Below are 17,160 nucleotides of genomic sequence, written 5' to 3'. Positions count from 1 at the left end.
CACGTAACGATGTTCTTCTCCCCTTGCATTTCAATGAATTGTCACATTTCATTGGTCGCGATTCGATCATATACTATTTTATTTTTGTGCTTTTTGGAGGTGAATATTACGCCTCTTTTGGCTGCAGGGGTGTTTAGTTTGTTGTTTTCTGCCTCAGGTTAGCATAGTTTGCTATGCACGGTGTGGAAGAAGTTCAACATACATACACGAACTCAATGTATACAGCATAAGTTAGTAAAAATCATGTGTTATTTTGTACAAAGGATTTGACACGTGTGTTGTAAACTTAAGAATTCCTAAATAATCAAGGGATTGCTATATGCCTAATAACTGGTTAATTAAACACTCTACATCATCAGCATTAGCCAAGACTAACCTACTGCTTCAGGATGGCTTGCTCAAGATGTCACCCTCTCTCATGATCCTGCGACGTAACAGTGCATCGACCATCTGCACACAAGCTGATTTAATAACTCCATCTCCGCGGTAGACGTACGCCTGGGCAAGTTTCTCTCCTTTGGCTGCCACACCATTATTAGTCTTGACCACTGACCATCATCTCTTTTAACGACGTGTTCTGCCCAAGCCTCCATTTTTTTTACAGTCGATTGGTCTCAAACATCATAATCTTTATTTACACTGGAGGAATCCGTTGAGCTACATAGCTCTTTTTTCACACATGTCCAGTCGGGGTCGGTCAGTCCAGTAGTATGTTCTCTAATCCAAGTGCTCCTAATTTTGTTTCTCAATATAATTCCAAGCAAATACCTCTGCATGCTTCTTTGTTTCGATCCATGTCATAGTTACATACTAGATAATACACTCGGATTAAAAAAAAAGATCTTCTTTAGGCACATTGCTCTGCTACTTTTCATTATCAAGCTCAGATTTTCAAGAGCACACACTAGCCTGCTGTCATCCATCTCTATATTTAACCATATCGAACTTGGTCTATATGCAATAGTTGTCTTATACAGTATACATTTTGCTGTGTTTTACGGTTGCGTCCCTTCGACAGATATCACCACTTGTTTCTGGCACTTGTTGTACGTGACTTTTGTTCTGCTTAGATTTTTATTGAGCCAGTGATGCTTTTTTTTTTAAGTTGAGCATTTGCAAGCATTCACCATTATGACGGCAATACCATTTTTTCCACTGGCACATCCATGCCATACAAGACTGAGGGCCCCAAGGTATTGGCTCTTTTCCACCAGCTATTTGCCTTGCCGAGCCACACAACCAAACCGTGATACGCTGGTATCACGAGACATCTGAATTTGGATTTAGGCCATGTAGGACCAGGGTTGGGGAAATTTAGAAATGTTTGTACTTCCCCGTACCTCCGATGATTAGCAGGGTTTGCTACGTATGGTGCAAAAGAAGTTCACCATATATAAATTTAGTGTGACATCAGTCAGTACACTTTGATGGCATGGCATTACCGAATCATTCATATGCAACATCAGTGGCACGACTCTGATTATAAACCATGCTTCGCAGGGCCGGCTCGGCCATGGCACCAGCATGGCTCGGTTGTGCAGTGGAAAGGAGGCACAAGTGTCAGCGCGGTGGGTTTTTCTAAGAGACCTTATCCCCACGGGCTCCCCTCTGCACAGAACACTGCTGGCGTCCCATCGGCCACAAATCAGAAGCATCCCGCGCTCCGGCCAGACCTCAGATCCCGCTGCCAGAGATCCCACTGCCTCTACTGCTGGTGAGTCAATACAGAAAACAACACCTGCCTTGAATTTCTCCCACATTTCTCGCTTGCAAGTCAGAACGATAACCCCACAGAGGGCCTCAGAACAGGTTCCAAGAGTTTTTTTTTATCAATGTTATTTGTTATGATGGTACTGGCAGTGCCTTTATCTTGAGCGAGGTATTACCTAGAATTGTGTTATGTCATTTTATTTACTTAATGTTACGTAAAACAAGTTCTGTTTATTGTTTGGGTTTCAAGACATTTTTTCGCTTGAAATCGGTAAAAGTTGTCAGTACTAAATAAAGCACATCGAGCTTCACAACGGTACAGGAGATTAACCACTGTCTGGCAGGTTTAGGGTATCTTTTTTTTAACAGCTGAATAACACATTTCAGAGCCATGGAGGATTGTGATGTTGGGACAAGGGATGGGCATTTTATTCCCATTCTTTTTTTCTTCACAGTGCAAGTGCTTGATATGTCGGTGTCTGGTTTATAGCCAAAACGTAATCATACTCTGTAGCGAAATCAGGCACTTATCGATGACTGACTGTGTTCCCTGTAGCTCCTAACTGATTGAGCATGCAGTCTTTACTTTGCCTGACTGAATGCTCTAATCATGGGACTGGCTGTACATTTCCAGATGGTGATATAGTTTTACCAATTTTTCTAAAGAAACTACCTGAGGCAAACACACTGGCACCTTTCCAAGCAAACAACTCCTCACCACACCCACATTCTAAAGCCAAAATGGGGTGTGCTCATATTTAACGCGAATAAGCATCTGCTCGGAATATGCGGAAAGTTTTTTTTAAAATAATGTTGTATGCCATTGGCTACATTATATGGATTTCTTCACACATTGCTCAGGTCTGAGTCTGAGGTTACATGTAACAATGCCCGAAGGCCATAGGAGGCTGATTCATATGAAAATAAAACATGGGAACTATGTGCAGCAACACATTTGGCAAGATGTGTCTTTTTCGAGACAATGTCGAATGTTGTGTGGCTGAATTGGCGAGCATTGCTCTACAACAACGCTGGCCTTTGCAGAGGTGTGGTCACAAGATCAGGATTGGATTAGTCAGGTGTGATCTTTGTGCGATTGCAAAAGGCACCCATTATCGTGGTGAGAACATGAGCTTGTAGAGCAATAAAATAACTGAAGACAAAATGTGCTTCCTTCACATAATCGTCCCTCTACATGAAGTAAAGTAAATCTTACCTATTCCATCAGCCACACTGCCTTCTGGAAGTGCATAATTTCAGCGAAAGAAAACTCTGGCCTGGTTTCGAAATTCATCGTCTAATCAGCAGGTTTCCTTATTATTTTCTAGAGCAATAGAGCGTTTGCTATATTGCTTTGCTGGTGACGTGAGGGAACACTTTAAGGATTACAAATGCTGCTATTTTCTTGGTAACCCTAACCTAAGTAGGCAAGCTTGTCACAGGACAATGGTACTTCCAGGTAAATGTTGTTTGCTTGTTGTTTAAAGGTGTTATTTTGGTCCTAAAAGTAACCTGAGTTTAAAAAAAAGTATTTTAGCTTCTTCCGAACTATTGCTGTTTATAATAATCTCAGTGCCTCACTGCTGGTCATGTGTTCACTCACCGGTGGCTCGTATGTGACCAAATTATTCAGGTGAAGCTGAAATGTAAAAAAAAGTAAAAATACTGTAGTGACGATTACAGTGGTTTTCTAAAAAAATATTTTTTGTCATTGTGCAGTATCATTTTACAAACGCACACATTAAAATGTATTTTCTTATTTCAGCATGTATAGAATTAATATTGTAACTTTAAACAAAGAATGAATTATTATATGCCCCTGACCTTACATTTTTTTATGATTTTTTTTAAGTAACAGTTATTTAATCGTTCAAAGCTCTCTGGGTAATTAGTATATAAGGAAACGGCTTTAAATCTCAATACATAATAGTTCATCATGGGGCCTCCTTTGTCAGTACCAACATATATTATCAAAGTACGTTTCTTGTTTGCATTCTGACCACAAGTATTGTGTTTAATGCAGACATGATTCCTTGTAAAAGGTTTCAGTTTCATGTTTTAACATCCTAACAACTGTTTTGTTGCCAGAAAAAAGGGGAAAACCTATTCTCATATTATAGCTCAGTCGCTCCAAAATAAATTCCGGTAGCCATGTGCACACATAAAGCATTTGGGGCAGCACAAGCTTCCCTGTGTCCCCTCGGCATGTCCTCCCAGCAGCTTTCTGTGGGAGAGAAGCTGGCCGCCCTCCAAAAGCCTCTTCACTCACAAAACTGAATTGTGCATTGAGGGGGTTAAATGCCGGTCGGTGTCTCAAAATACACATGTCAGCGTACAGAGCGATAACTACAAGATGGCTTGAGCGTCTTTCGTCGCTGTAGATGGTGGAGATTTGTTTAGTTTCCATTGCTGGCTGTCATAGAGCGAAGCTGAAATTAAGTATGGCCGCCATTCTTTGATTCTTTGATCGATTCCAGCCAAAATAGTGTTTGGGTTCTGTATGTAGGGTTTTGTGCAAATTATCACTCATGAATTCCATATTCTTTTCTTGGAAGCTTGGAAGCCCAATGGTTGGCATGAACTGTGCCTCTTTTCATAGCAGGCACATAACTAATTGCGTAGGAATATGGAGCTCACAATAGCATATTCAGACACGATTTGGTAGCCCGAACAGAGCTCTATTGAGAATGTCGTGGTGCTTAAATTTCCAAATTTATAAAACGACCTTCATTTTTGAACTCGGTTTTCTAAGAGCAATTTATTTTTAGCTGTATTCTGTTGCAGGTTTTCATTCTTTCTACTTCAACACTCTAAGAGTTAATTCAGATCAAACAAAATATTTCATCTGTGTGTGTTAGCAAATTGTTTCCTGAAATGTAAATAAAGATATGCATGTAACATGAACATAGAAAAGTATATTTTGAGTGATTTACATAGAAAAGTTAACTCATTGTTACACTAAAGAACTGACAATCAAGAGAACCCCGTTTTGTATTTAATTATTTTTCAACGCTGATATAGGATGCTGCTGTGGTGTAATGGACTTGCAATCCAGATGTCACTGGTTCAATTCCATCTCCTGCCGTGATCGTTGAAACAATGGGCAAGTTTCTTAAACTCCCATGCCTTTTTCTTGGTTCTTTCGGTTAAGTCACGTAGAAGGGAAATAATAAAATGATAAAAATAATAAAAATAATAAATAATAAAATAAATCTCACGACGTTTCGGCCACAACGCAAGCAGCCGTCCTCAGGTAAAGACCAGGTCTGTCGGGGAGTCAGCGACAGACCTGGTCTTCACCTGAGGACGGCTGCTTGTGTTGTGGCCGAAACGTCGTGAGAATGATTTTATTATATTTTATTTTTATTATTTTTATTATTTTATGATTTCCCTTCTACGTGACTTTACCGAAAGAACCAAGAAGATGAATCCCTGCAGTCACGAAAGCTTTAAATCGAAATTTCCCCTGCCTTTGTTCACCCAGAAGTATAAATGAGTTTACCAGAGTTTGTCGACTGGCAGATTGCACGCGGTGGAGTAAAGTGTGGGTATTCCCTCCAAAAGCTTCAAAGTCCTCTGGCCAGCATTGAACAGGAGGTCAAATATCCTCCAAAGGAGTTCTCTAAGGGAATCCCCCTCCACCAGCAGTGGTGTGAGGAAGCAATTGCAATTGCTTTACTTTATTGGTGATATCGTTGTACAGCTTGTACGAACACATCACTTTGTTGAATGCAAAAAAAAAATGTAAACAATTTGTTGATGCTATTATGACTCGTTAAAAATATTTTTTTATTTAAGTAGACTTTGATTTATAAATAGAGCGGGTTGTGCCGGTAATTGCCCGTGGGAGTGAAAGTTTCTTATGTAGAACAGCTGCAATGCTATATGTGGCTATGGTCCAGCATTTTTTTTTTACAATCTCTTTGAAACTTCAGGCAGCTAAGATTAATTATGACTCAGTAAAATGTGGGTCTATAAAGGTGGAATGAGTACTGCCATATACATATATATACATATGTGCACACTTGCACAATGGTGAATTACTCTTGTAAATAATCGTCAATGTTATTGAAGAAAAAATGAACCACAACTTGCGGATCTCATCAAGGAGCTGAAACCATCACGCAAAATCCGGTCATCCTCACAGCAGCTTTTGGCGAACCATCGAACAAAGACAGTTACTGCATTGCGCGCTTTCAGATACGAATCTGCGGCCGTCTGGAACGCTCCTCATTCTGATATTAGGAAGCCACAGGTGATATGCACTTTTAAATCTAGATTGAGAACTAATTTTTTTAGAACTACTTTTTGTGTTTAGTTTGTTGTCCTTCCTCTGATTATCATGGTTGGTTATGTATGGTGCGAAAGAAGTTCAACATAAACTTGTGTCCACCGTCAATAAAGTTATACAAATATGGTCACACGAACATAACTACCGACTGAATTATAAGACGTATTCCCCAGCTTTTACTTTAAAATACAAGTGAAAAAAACCTGTGTAATATTCAGGAGAATCGGGTAGATGAGATTGATTATGGCTGTCTTTGTGGTTGAGACTCTATATGTATATGTTGGGTTGAGAACGAACAGATGTAGAACATGCAGAGTGAGTCACATTGCAGACCAACGGCAGCTGCTGCTGCTGCTACAGTTAAAAGTTCACTGCTGTGAAACTGCAAATACAAACGCTCAAACGATCCTGGAGCGGCACCAGATGCCGACAGAGACTCAAACAGCGCTACCCGATCTGTAACTCAGAATTGTTTTTGGCGCAGACGTGTTGCTGCTGCGCAAGTAAGATGACGACGTGGCACGGCACGCAAGCTTGAAAATTAGGAGAAAGACACACTAAAATTAAATAACCTCGCAACGTTGCCGTCCACTCATTGATATGCTAATTTTCTCTGCCCCCTCCCTCTCTCCGTCCCCGCCCCCCCTCCCTATATTTAAGGGACCGTCACAGAAACGACCCCTCTCTCTGTGCCGATATGTGTCCTCTCTCTGTGTGTCCTTGTGATGTCTGTCTGCTTGTATGTCTGTCTATAGTTTTCTAGTTAGATTTTTGTTGCTATTTCTCTTATGCCTGATGATGATTGCTTGTGTTGCAATCGAAACGTCGCTATTATTTTAATTCATTATTTTATCTTTGGACGTGACTTAACCGAAAGAACCAAAGAATAATTCCTGCAGTCACGAAAGCTCTAAAAATTAAGATTGAACCACTTCTACGGGGAAGTTTTAAGCTTATCTTTTTTTCTCTCTCTGGCTATTTGTTCTCTCTGACTGTGTCCTCTCTTTGGAATTTTCACACTTAAATTCTAACTTAGCAATCTTTGAAATACGTAATCAACCAGGCTATGCGTTAATTGTGTGTTGACCGACTCTCTGTGTTGTATTACATCACATTTCGATATTTTGCGAGGTTATTTAATTTTAGTGTGTCTTTCTCCTAATTTTCAAGCTTGCGTGCGTGCCACGTCGTCATCTTACTTGCGCAGCAGCAACACGTTGCCGTCCACTCATTGATATGCTAATTTTCTCTGCCCCCTCCCTCTCTCCGTCCCCGCCCCCCCTCCCTATATTTAAGGGACCGTCACAGAAACGACCCCTCTCTCTGTGCCGATATGTGTCCTCTCTCTGTGTGTCCTTGTGATGTCTGTCTGCTTGTATGTCTGTCTATAGTTTTCTAGTTAGATTTTTGTTGCTATTTCTCTTATGCCTGATGATGATTACTTGTGTTGCAATCGAAACGTCGCTATTATTTTAATTCATTATTTTATCTTTGGACGTGACTTAACCGAAAGAACCAAAGAATAATTCCTGCAGTCACGAAAGCTCTAAAAATTAAGATTCATTGTATTCCATGTTAGAAAATTTCACCAGTGGTTGCTGGGCAACACCTTGGGAAGTTATAATGCAAAGTCCTCAATTTTGGAGACCAGTAATGCATGAGATTGGCAAGTGGGGGACATGAGATTGGCCAGTGATGGAACAGAATCAGAATATTTATTTATCCTGGTGGAATCCGATGAGCCTATGAAACTCTTTCTCACAGATGTACAGCAGGGGTTAGGTCAGAAAGTTACAACAACAATGCAACAACCCATAGGAGTGCAGAGTATAGGAAATGTAAGCAAGTCACTCAAATATATACGGATAAATAAATAACGTAAACAAGTACACATTGCATACGTTTATCAATTCCTGAGGTGCGCAGGGGGTGCTCTTAAAGAGTTTGCTGGGTGTACTTGAAAGTGCCTGGGTGGGCTGGAATGGCTAGCATCAGTGGAGAGTGATATCTGAACTGACCCTGGGCCACACTTCACCAACCCGCACTGACGAGCGGTGCGGTGAAGTGCGGTGAAACAAACCTCACGATGGATACGGCACGGCGGGGAAGCCTCTCTCTCCAGCAGCGTATTGACAGAGCGGCTGTGAGCAAAAGTCATATCGGCGGATGTAGAAATCTGTACAACCGGTGCTAGGCATGTATCAATGCATACATTATTTGATTGAAAGCGATTATTGTGTTTGAAATGAGTGCAATTTGTGCATTTAAGAATATTTTCATTACAAATGATACAAATTATTTGCTGATAATGCGCTTGTGTTTCATTAAGGTTGATGGAGCGAACACAAATTTGCATGACAAAAAAATTTGAAATAATACAAAAGAGAGGTTTAAAAAATATATACGTGAAATAATGTTTTTCTGAATTGAATTTTGGTGCTGAACCATGACAATTTTGTGGGGAAGTGAATTTGCTGCATACCTACTAAGTACCAATAGCATGAGATAACACACTGTCATTGTTAGATCCATTCTGAATGCTCGAGAGCTCTGTACAATGTGACAATGATACATCCTAAAGTGTAAACTTAAATTCACAGTTTGATTACAAAGACTTTGAGGATACCGTCGTTTGCAGAGGGCTGCTTAAGATCAGGCGGCATGGAATCCTGCTATCTGAAAGAGTTACAGAAACATCACAGCCGTTTTCATGGCTTATAGCACTCCAAAACCTGACATGCACCGTCACCTTTGAGAAGAGGCAGCCAGACTCAGGAATGCTCAACCTATGGCGCACAGCGCCTCTGTCAATTGCGGCTAACCCCCTGTGGAGGGTCTCAGGAGTGGTCTTACTGTGCGTCTGTGTTTCCTTTTGACCCTGAACACAAAATTGAAGGGGGTGCTGCTGCTGCTGCGTTAACTTCTCTCCCTTGGCTGATATAAATCACCGGTGTTCACTGAAAGATGACTCGCCGTGTCCATTCGGCCGTCATCGTCTACAACATTCCTATGTCCTTACGGTCCCTTACACATACAATGTGCCTGCTGAACTCAATCAGCACCTGTAACAGGATAAAACTTTACAACCAGTGAAACTTGAAATTAATTGATAGAATGAGCACGAAATGTTTCGTGTATGTTCAAGGACATTTGTTGAATGTACGAGTTAATTCGCTTTAAACAACCATGGGGAATGTTTTACAACATTGTTGCTTGTGCTTCTGACGTTACATTGAGATTAATTCTTTAAAAGCAAACATTCCTTATTCAAAATAAACACCGTTCCCTTTCAACCAAACTGGCAAAGTTGAACTTTGTTTTCGCTGCTTTATGGTCATTTGTGCAGGTATAGTGCAAGTTCCGGAATGAACGCATGAAGCATTTACAGAAAAAATGTAAACAAGGTTTACGTGTTCTTTCACCACAGAATAGTTTGTCACACAGACTGGCGTGCTGACCCACACACAATGATGTAATGTCTCGTGGCTTGCAGGCGGAGGAGGGGGCCAGTCTGTCTGCTGGGGCAAATGATGCTTATGAAGTGGCTGACCCTTTAACCCCAAGTCGGGCGCCTCAATACACCATGTACATGAGTAAGTATGCTTGTGGCATCCAGTGCACCACACTCATGAAATACAAGTAAATAATGTAGAAGAATTGCCTTCAGAGAACACGCTCTTGTGACTCGTGTTAAATTAGAACGGCCTTTTGAAAAAACACGTTAGAATATGGGGAAGAAAAATATTAATGTTTATAAAGCGATGGAATAACAGTTGGGAGCCTGTGAGAATTCGCACTTTAAATATCTTATGTGAGAGTGCAGTCACTGATTGTGTTTGAAAATATTTTAATGTATCTCATTTGTTTGATTTTAAGCTCACATTCTTTCTGATTTTGATAAGATTTTAGTATGTTTTAAAATCGCCGTGCAAAAAAGTGAGGCCGTTTTTCTGCGGTGCTTTTAAAATGTGTCCGACAGGTCAAAGGCAAATGTTTTGCCCTTGCATGTGACGCATTAAATAGGAACATGCATTTCCATAGTTTTCGCTGACATGGTATGGTTCGTATATAATAAGTAGCCTGTGCATTCCTAAGCGATAACTTATGCAAGTTATGTAAATATTATTTAATGCTCGGTCTGGCTTTATGCTTTTCGTAGAATTAAAGCCCCCAGGTTCTGTATTATTTATCGGCATGCACAGTTTTTCGCAGCCTTAGAATACACTTAACAGTAGAGTTCTCCCAAGACCACATGTTGCGAAGATCCCAGCCAACTTTGGCTCTATTCCATTAACATAATACATGAAGACTAAAAATGTTCCGGCAGTTGGTTATCCCGGAGCATTAAGAAGCGTTTAAATCGAATTGTGCCTGCTGCCCGCTCTTATTTACTCGCAGACAGCAACGGAATAAGCACGGGGCCTGTTCAGGATGCGTTCTACGAAGAGGCGGACGAGCGGCAGGTGCTGGCAAACAGCTGTCACCCCAAAAGTACGAGGATCTCTTCGCCACTAACTAGAATAAACCCTTGAGAAAATTGAATTTGGCCATAATCATCGCTTGCACCTGTGTGTATGCAGATAAGCCTATGTTGCCCCCCTCCCCCCCTGCATACAAATGAACGCCTGTGTAGTTATTTGTGGAATATTCACGTCGTTTTAGAGATGCGCTCTGTAATAACGCCTTACCCCCCACCCGACCTTCTTGGTTCTGTCCTCCAGAATTGTCATTTAAAAAGTTACAAACTTCTCACGTTGCTCTCTGCTTCCGCCCCACAATGCTTGTATGCGTTAAAAATGAACATTTCTTCATACAGCCCATATTTGAGCATATTGCGAACCTAAAATTGCACCATGTTAGGTGTAATGATTAATACATGGTTTCTACCTTTCAAATTGGCACCGTTCCAGTGTGGGACAGGCCCAGACTGGCTGTTGCCATTCACTGCTATGAGCAGCTGCCGCCATGATCATCAGTCTTCATTAGAGAGTGAAGAGTGCTAATTGTACCCTGGAGGAAATGAAGATAATTACGATTGCAGCTGTGCACACCATGCTTCAATCGGACCACAACAAACGTGAGACTGGGTTACCACCCGGCTTTACATTAGCGGTAAATATGTGGTTGGAGAGAGAGGGAGAAATGCGAACATTGCTTTATACATAAGCCCACCTATGCTTTGAGTTGCCACCTGTCCTGGGTTTCCTAGCGTCATCCTCTTTTTGAGATAGTTGTCCTCGCAATTATGTTCGTTTTCTCAGGACGTTAAACATTCTTTAGTAATATACATAATAATACACAACTCAAAACAATGCATTTGCAATTAACTCTTCTCTCTTTTGGTCTTGTGAAATATTCTCCTTTCCATCATTTTGTCTTGGTTTTTTCCACCGGGAAAAAGTGGGCAAACTCTGCCTATGCCACGTAAAAAAAAAATGTGGTGGATGCGGTTTTCCATAGACCATGACTCGGACGTGGCGAGCAGCTCCTACGAGTCGTACGACGACGAGGAGGAGGACGGCAAAGGGGAGACACTGACTCGGCAGTGGCCCTCTGAGGAGGCGTCCATGAATCTGGTGAAGGACAGCCGCATCTGCGCCTTCCTGCTGCGCAAGAAACGCTTTGGGCAGTGGTCTCGTCAGCTCTGCGTCATCAAGGAGACTCACCTTCTGGTGAGGCTTCTCTGGAAAAGTGGGGATATTGCTTTGAATCGTGATTTTGTTTTTTTTATATACGCCAACTCGGGTTGGGCGCTGCAATGCCGAGATGTTATCCGCCTCGCCTGGTATGCAGGGAGACCGTGGGTTCGATCCTGACCTTGACGCCTGCTGCATATTTGTAGTTTGCATTTTGTCCCAGTGGTCACGTGGATTTTTATCCGGGTGCTTCGGTTTTTCCCCTCCACTTTCAGAAATGTGCGTTTAGAGTATTTGGCTACTATAAGTTTCTACATTAACTATCATTTGTGGCCAGGTCGCTTCTGAAAAAGAGCTATATAGCTCAGCGGCCCTGACTTGGTAAAATAAACATATTTTAGTTTAATGGTTTAGTTTTGAAAGTCAGAATCGGAATAGGTATTTATACTAGAGGAATCCAAAAGTCTTAATGCATTAGCTTTGTTCTTGTGTCTGATTGTAGTGCGGGGGTCGTAAGACCTCTGGTAAAGGTGATCCATTAATAACAAAATGTTAGCATAAGGTTGTGTTACTATTAGCGTATACTGTCCAAATTCATCTAATGATTGCCCAAAATGTGGTGATTTAAAACCAGAGCTCATAGGATATCCATCGCATCGACCAAGGGGATGAGGTAACATATCATGCACCGTGTTACGTCATCTCATTGTGTGACTTAGAACGTAACGTCATCATCGCTAATTTTTCTTGAGAACAACATACGCTGGAAAGTATTGCAGAAGCCATGTAGTTGTATGATTTTTATTCCTTTCTTTTTTGCAGTTTCAACTGAGCATGCCTCCATCGAGAATTGTAAAAATACGACAGTTAAATAGTCAACAAATTTCAAATGAATGAACATCAAAGAGTACCATCTTCACATTAAGCCCAACGAGTGAGTGGTGCCGCATTGCTTCACCGCTGTGCTATGAACCTGGCAACCTGAGTTTGATTCCTATCCACAGGTTTTACACAGTGGTGAGTGATGATTTAAATGGTCCTGGGTACACCCCCCATTTCACCAATCCACGCTAGCCAGCATGGTGAAGTATGGTCAAACAACTCCCATGACTGAACTGGCCTAATTTAACAGTGCCTTGACAAAGACAGTATTGCTTTCTGCCACAATGTGATAGATAAAGTGGCAGGACGTTGCAGAGAGTTTTTATACGAATTTATGCCTTTCAGGAAAAGGAAGCGGGCTTGGGTAGGAGGACACGTCATTAGTAGGGATGATGGCCGATGACCTAGAATGATGATCGAGTGGCAGCCCAGGGAGGGAACGTGCTTGAGAGGACATCCACCAACACACCAACAGCAATGAAATCAGCTCACGTACAGATCCTAATTGGACGATGGCGTCGCAGGACCACGAGAGATAGCAATGACTTGGGGAGGCCTTCATCCAGGAATGTATTGCTGATGATAATGATGACGTGCTCCTTTCAACAGTGCTACAAGAGCTCGAAGGATCAGCAGCCACTGCTGGACCTGCCGCTACTGGGCTGCAGCGTAGCATACTCCCCCAAGGATGTGAGGAAGCGCAAGTACGAGCTGCGGATAAACGGGCCGCCCGGCACTGATGGCGTGGTGCTCGCCACACAAAGTCCCGAGCAGGCGGAGGAGTGGTTCAAGGTGGGTGTACGCCATCCATCACCCGGTTTGCCTCGAGAGCGCTCTTGTTCGGGTCGTGCCGCGTGTTGTTTCATCCCTAGTAGTTTCGATTGTTTGTGCTGGGAGGAAAACGTCGGGCGTTGAGCCCAAACAACACGTGTTAAAACGAGAAAACGCATCGGAGAGCTGTACCGCACAACTACGAAAACCTACAAAGTATCGCTTACATGTTATTTTTGTTACGTACTCTGAACGGGTCATGATTTTTGTTACCTGCAGTGCTTTGTGCCATTCCAGTGTTAGGAACACATGGATCATGTTAGAGACAACATATTAACTGTTAAGTGGGCATGGACAGGCCACAATTCTAGAAGGAATGATGGACGGTGTTCGAGACTAACGACAGAGTGCCAGCCAAATGAAGATGGCGCAATGAGACCAGTATTGATGGACTGTTGGTGACGGCTTTGGGAGGCCTTCATCAAGCAATGGATGGATCGAGGCTCATGATGATGATGTATTTTGTATGCATGTGGGCAGATCATCCGGGAGGTGTGCGGGGTGAGCGAAGGGACTGTGGACATAGATTGTCCATCACCGACGTCCACGCTGTCAAGAGCGGAAACGGACAAGGTCCGCTTGAGCTTTCCACTTGTCCGTGCACTTTTAGCCACATTCTCTGTTGTTATCGTTCAGTCACGGTCCAGCAGGTGGCGTTCTCTAGCTTCCACAATCAAACTGCAGAACTCGAGACTCTACCACCACGTAATATCTATCTGTGTCGTACCTAATATAGGAACTGGAACGAAGAGCGTATACAAACGTATTACGCGTTGTTCTTGAGCAGTGTGGGTAATATCTTATAAACAGATCTTCTTTCTGCGTCTCCACATGAAGATGAAATATTTTGGTCCATCACTCTCTTGGCTTTCAGACAAATGTAATCCGCGTCATTTTTTTCGGCTCACCAGCAGAGCCATCCTTATTAAATATCGCTGCTGCTTTACCAGACGTTACTGGCAGGAGCACACCCTCTAGCCAATGGGTCCCTGTTGAAAGCAAAAAAAGCAATATTCTGGGGGGGGTTCTCACAATGCAATAATTTTCTGATTAAACCACATGACACAAATCAATGCTGCTGCAACATTGTGTTGAATATTGTGCTTTGTGTTTGGTGTTGTGTTACTTATATCGGTATTTTGTTTTTAAGAGCTCTTCGTTGGAAAGAAACATCGCAATTGAAGAGGGAACGATTGGCAAGAATGGCTTAGAAGAAGTTATCATGATGAATGGAACTGATGGCAAAGACAAAGGTGATTGTTTAAAGCATTTTAATTCACATTATTTCTCATGGAACACATATGTACTCTATTTCCTTGCCTCATCTTCTTAAACATTCCTATTCAACACTTACAAGGGGTTATTTTTTTACAGTGAGATATTAATGTGATCACCTCGTTGTTGGCTGAGCAGTCCTGTACGTGCCTATTGGCCTTTGTTCTTCTTAAAATATGCAATTCACAATTTGGATTCATAAGGTGCCAAAACGCGACCGCATCTCAAGATGCTGTGCAGAAACAGTCGGCATATGTATTTCATAGAGAGAGGTAGTCGGTCATAGACAGAGGGAGATGAGGAAAGTCTTGAACCTGGAATTGAACAAAGGCAGGGAGTCGACGGCACGGCAGGCTGGGAAAGGTCGGTCCAGACTTATGAGAGCAACAGACTGAGTGGTGACATTGCACTTAATGTATAACCTCCCCACAGTATTTTTCTTTCGGCAAACATCCGATAGTGCATCCAGACAAATTGTGTCCATCAGGAGCAATCGTTGAAAGCAAGCAAACCCATGACCAGTTTCAACCTCATGGGGCTCATCAGCAAAAGTCACGCTTGTCTGAACCTCAACCCGTAACTGGAATCTCCGCAGACAAAAGCAAGCGCACGAGTCTGGCCGAACTCAAGGACTCGGTCAGCAAGGCCACAGGCAAGCGGATCACTCGCTTCATGGGGCTGGGCAAGAAGAAGAAGCTGTCGGAGGAGCCCTCCTCGTCGGAGGAGGAGTCCTCGGCATGCGGATACCTCCAGGTCCTCATCGGGGGCCGGTGGCGTGAGCGGTGGTGCCATATTAAAGACGGCGCGCTCCACGTGCACAAGGAGCGAGGAGAGGGGCGCTCCGCAGTGGCCGTCCCCGCCAGCACCGTGCCGCTCGGCGGCTGCCAGCTGCTGCCCGGGATGGACCCCAAGCACCCGTACGCGTTCCGCGTCCTGCGCGATGGGCAGGAGGCCGTTGCCCTGGAGGTGCGTGGTGACAGGTGGTGTGGGGGAGATTGGGGGGGGCGATTGGAACGGCTTGGAGAGGAGATGGAGTGGCTGGGGTGTGAGAGCTCTGTATGAAGAAAGATAATTAAAAGGAAGGGTAAGAGCGAACGTAAACACGTTACCGATTGCTCCAGTTGTGGAGCAGTGTATTTTATTTCAATCGTGTTACCCATATGGTTTCAAACGTACATGATTATCGGTCCTCTCTTTCTGTTTGTTTTGTCAATATTAAGTGACCGTTACATTTGGTCGCCGGCAAATCTCCGATCAAATGCGAATTTCATTTCGGCGCTCTTCACATCTAAACTTCCGTGGTTCAATGGCGAGCACACTGGACTTGCAATGCAGAGGTCACCACGTTGGTTCAATCTCCTGACGCGGCAGTTGAAACAATGGTGCAAGTTTATCAAATCTTCCCTCGTCTGTCCACCCAGCAGTTGAAATGGGTACAGCACAGGTAGTCGGTCGGCAGATTGCGTGTGGTGGAGGTGACGTCTGAGCACCCCCACGTCTTTCAAAATGCTTGGCCAGCATGGAAGAGCAGACCAAATGGCCTTTCGAGAGGCTCTCTAGATCTCCCTCTCGTGGTGACCCATCTGCCAGAAGTGGCATGAGCAAGCAATTGCAGGGCTGCATCTTTATCTCATTGTGCTCTCAAATCTTCAATCTGTGTGAAACCTCTCTCAGTGTAAGTCCGAGCATGCAACTGTCCGTGCTCCTTTACATATTTCGCATTTGAGGGTTTGAGATGTTTGGCCTGTTCAGGGCTGGGTTCAGTACACATTGCTAGTCAGGATGATGGCCGCTCGTCCAGACTGTTGATGATGTGGTGGCCAAAGCAGGGAACACGCACCGAGAGGACGCGGACCACGGAGATGGAGCGATGAGATCAGCTTCCGTGTAGGTGCTTAATGGTTTGTTATATTGTGACACTGTTAGAGGTGGTCACGCCTTGGAGAATGCTTCATCCGACAGTGGATAGATCATGACTACTGAGTTTAACATTGCATCCTTTCATCTATTTACGTCAATGAATCTCACAATATGAGCATCACATTTTATTTAATGGGTCCATGTTACCTCACCAGCCACCACAATGTTAAAAAGAAGAGTAAATAATTGAATAGAATTGTGACCCTCAGTTAAGACGAGCTTGCTAACTATCGCGACAGAATATTTTCATCTGTCTGCGTATGATGCCTCATACCTCAACGTTTAATTTAATTTCCAAACAAACGGCACAGATTCAATCCTGCGTCATCTGCAATGTCGAACAGGATTGACCTCATTATGGGTGACGAGGCTCTAGGCTTTCGCCAGCGCATTAACATTGATGGTGGGTGTCATGACGAGTGTGAGACAGCACTGGGGCCTAAGGCCAAAATCTGCCCGTTCGAATCCTCCATTCCTTTTCATGCATCCATGTATATATAGCCCCACTGATTTATATTGACCCCCTTCAAAATAACTCGCCACTGATGTTAGCCACGGTCCTGAATCGAACTTAGTTCACCGAGTTCATAGTGGAGCTCGCTTACTGCTGTGTCA

The 17,160-nt window shown here is 43.2% G+C and overlaps 1 protein-coding gene across 4 annotated transcripts in view; it reads left to right on the top strand.

Moving 5' to 3' along the window:
• AFAP1L2 (actin filament associated protein 1 like 2) overlaps positions 1-17,160 on the top strand; it is a 47,736-nt gene that overhangs the window by 17,683 nt on the left and 12,893 nt on the right. For 3 of the 4 annotated variants that reach the window (XM_078861503.1, XM_078861504.1, XM_078861502.1), the window contains 8 exons: positions 1,617-1,714; positions 9,495-9,594; positions 10,400-10,492; positions 11,462-11,673; positions 13,129-13,311; positions 13,831-13,923; positions 14,501-14,603; positions 15,221-15,591. In XM_078861503.1, coding sequence (XP_078717629.1) covers positions 1,617-1,714; positions 9,495-9,594; positions 10,400-10,492; positions 11,462-11,673; positions 13,129-13,311; positions 13,831-13,923; positions 14,501-14,603; positions 15,221-15,591 — 1,253 coding nt within the window. The remainder of the gene's footprint in view (positions 1-1,616; positions 1,715-9,494; positions 9,595-10,399; positions 10,493-11,461; positions 11,674-13,128; positions 13,312-13,830; positions 13,924-14,500; positions 14,604-15,220; positions 15,592-17,160) is intronic. The other variant, XM_078861505.1, reaches the window with a different exon arrangement.

Source organism: Lampetra fluviatilis, chromosome 12 (assembly GCF_964198595.1).
Source record: "Lampetra fluviatilis chromosome 12, kcLamFluv1.1, whole genome shotgun sequence".
Taxonomy (NCBI): Eukaryota; Metazoa; Chordata; class Hyperoartia; order Petromyzontiformes; family Petromyzontidae; genus Lampetra; species Lampetra fluviatilis.
Note: the sequence above shows the minus strand (reverse complement) of the source record. Positions and strands in the feature narration are given on the sequence as shown.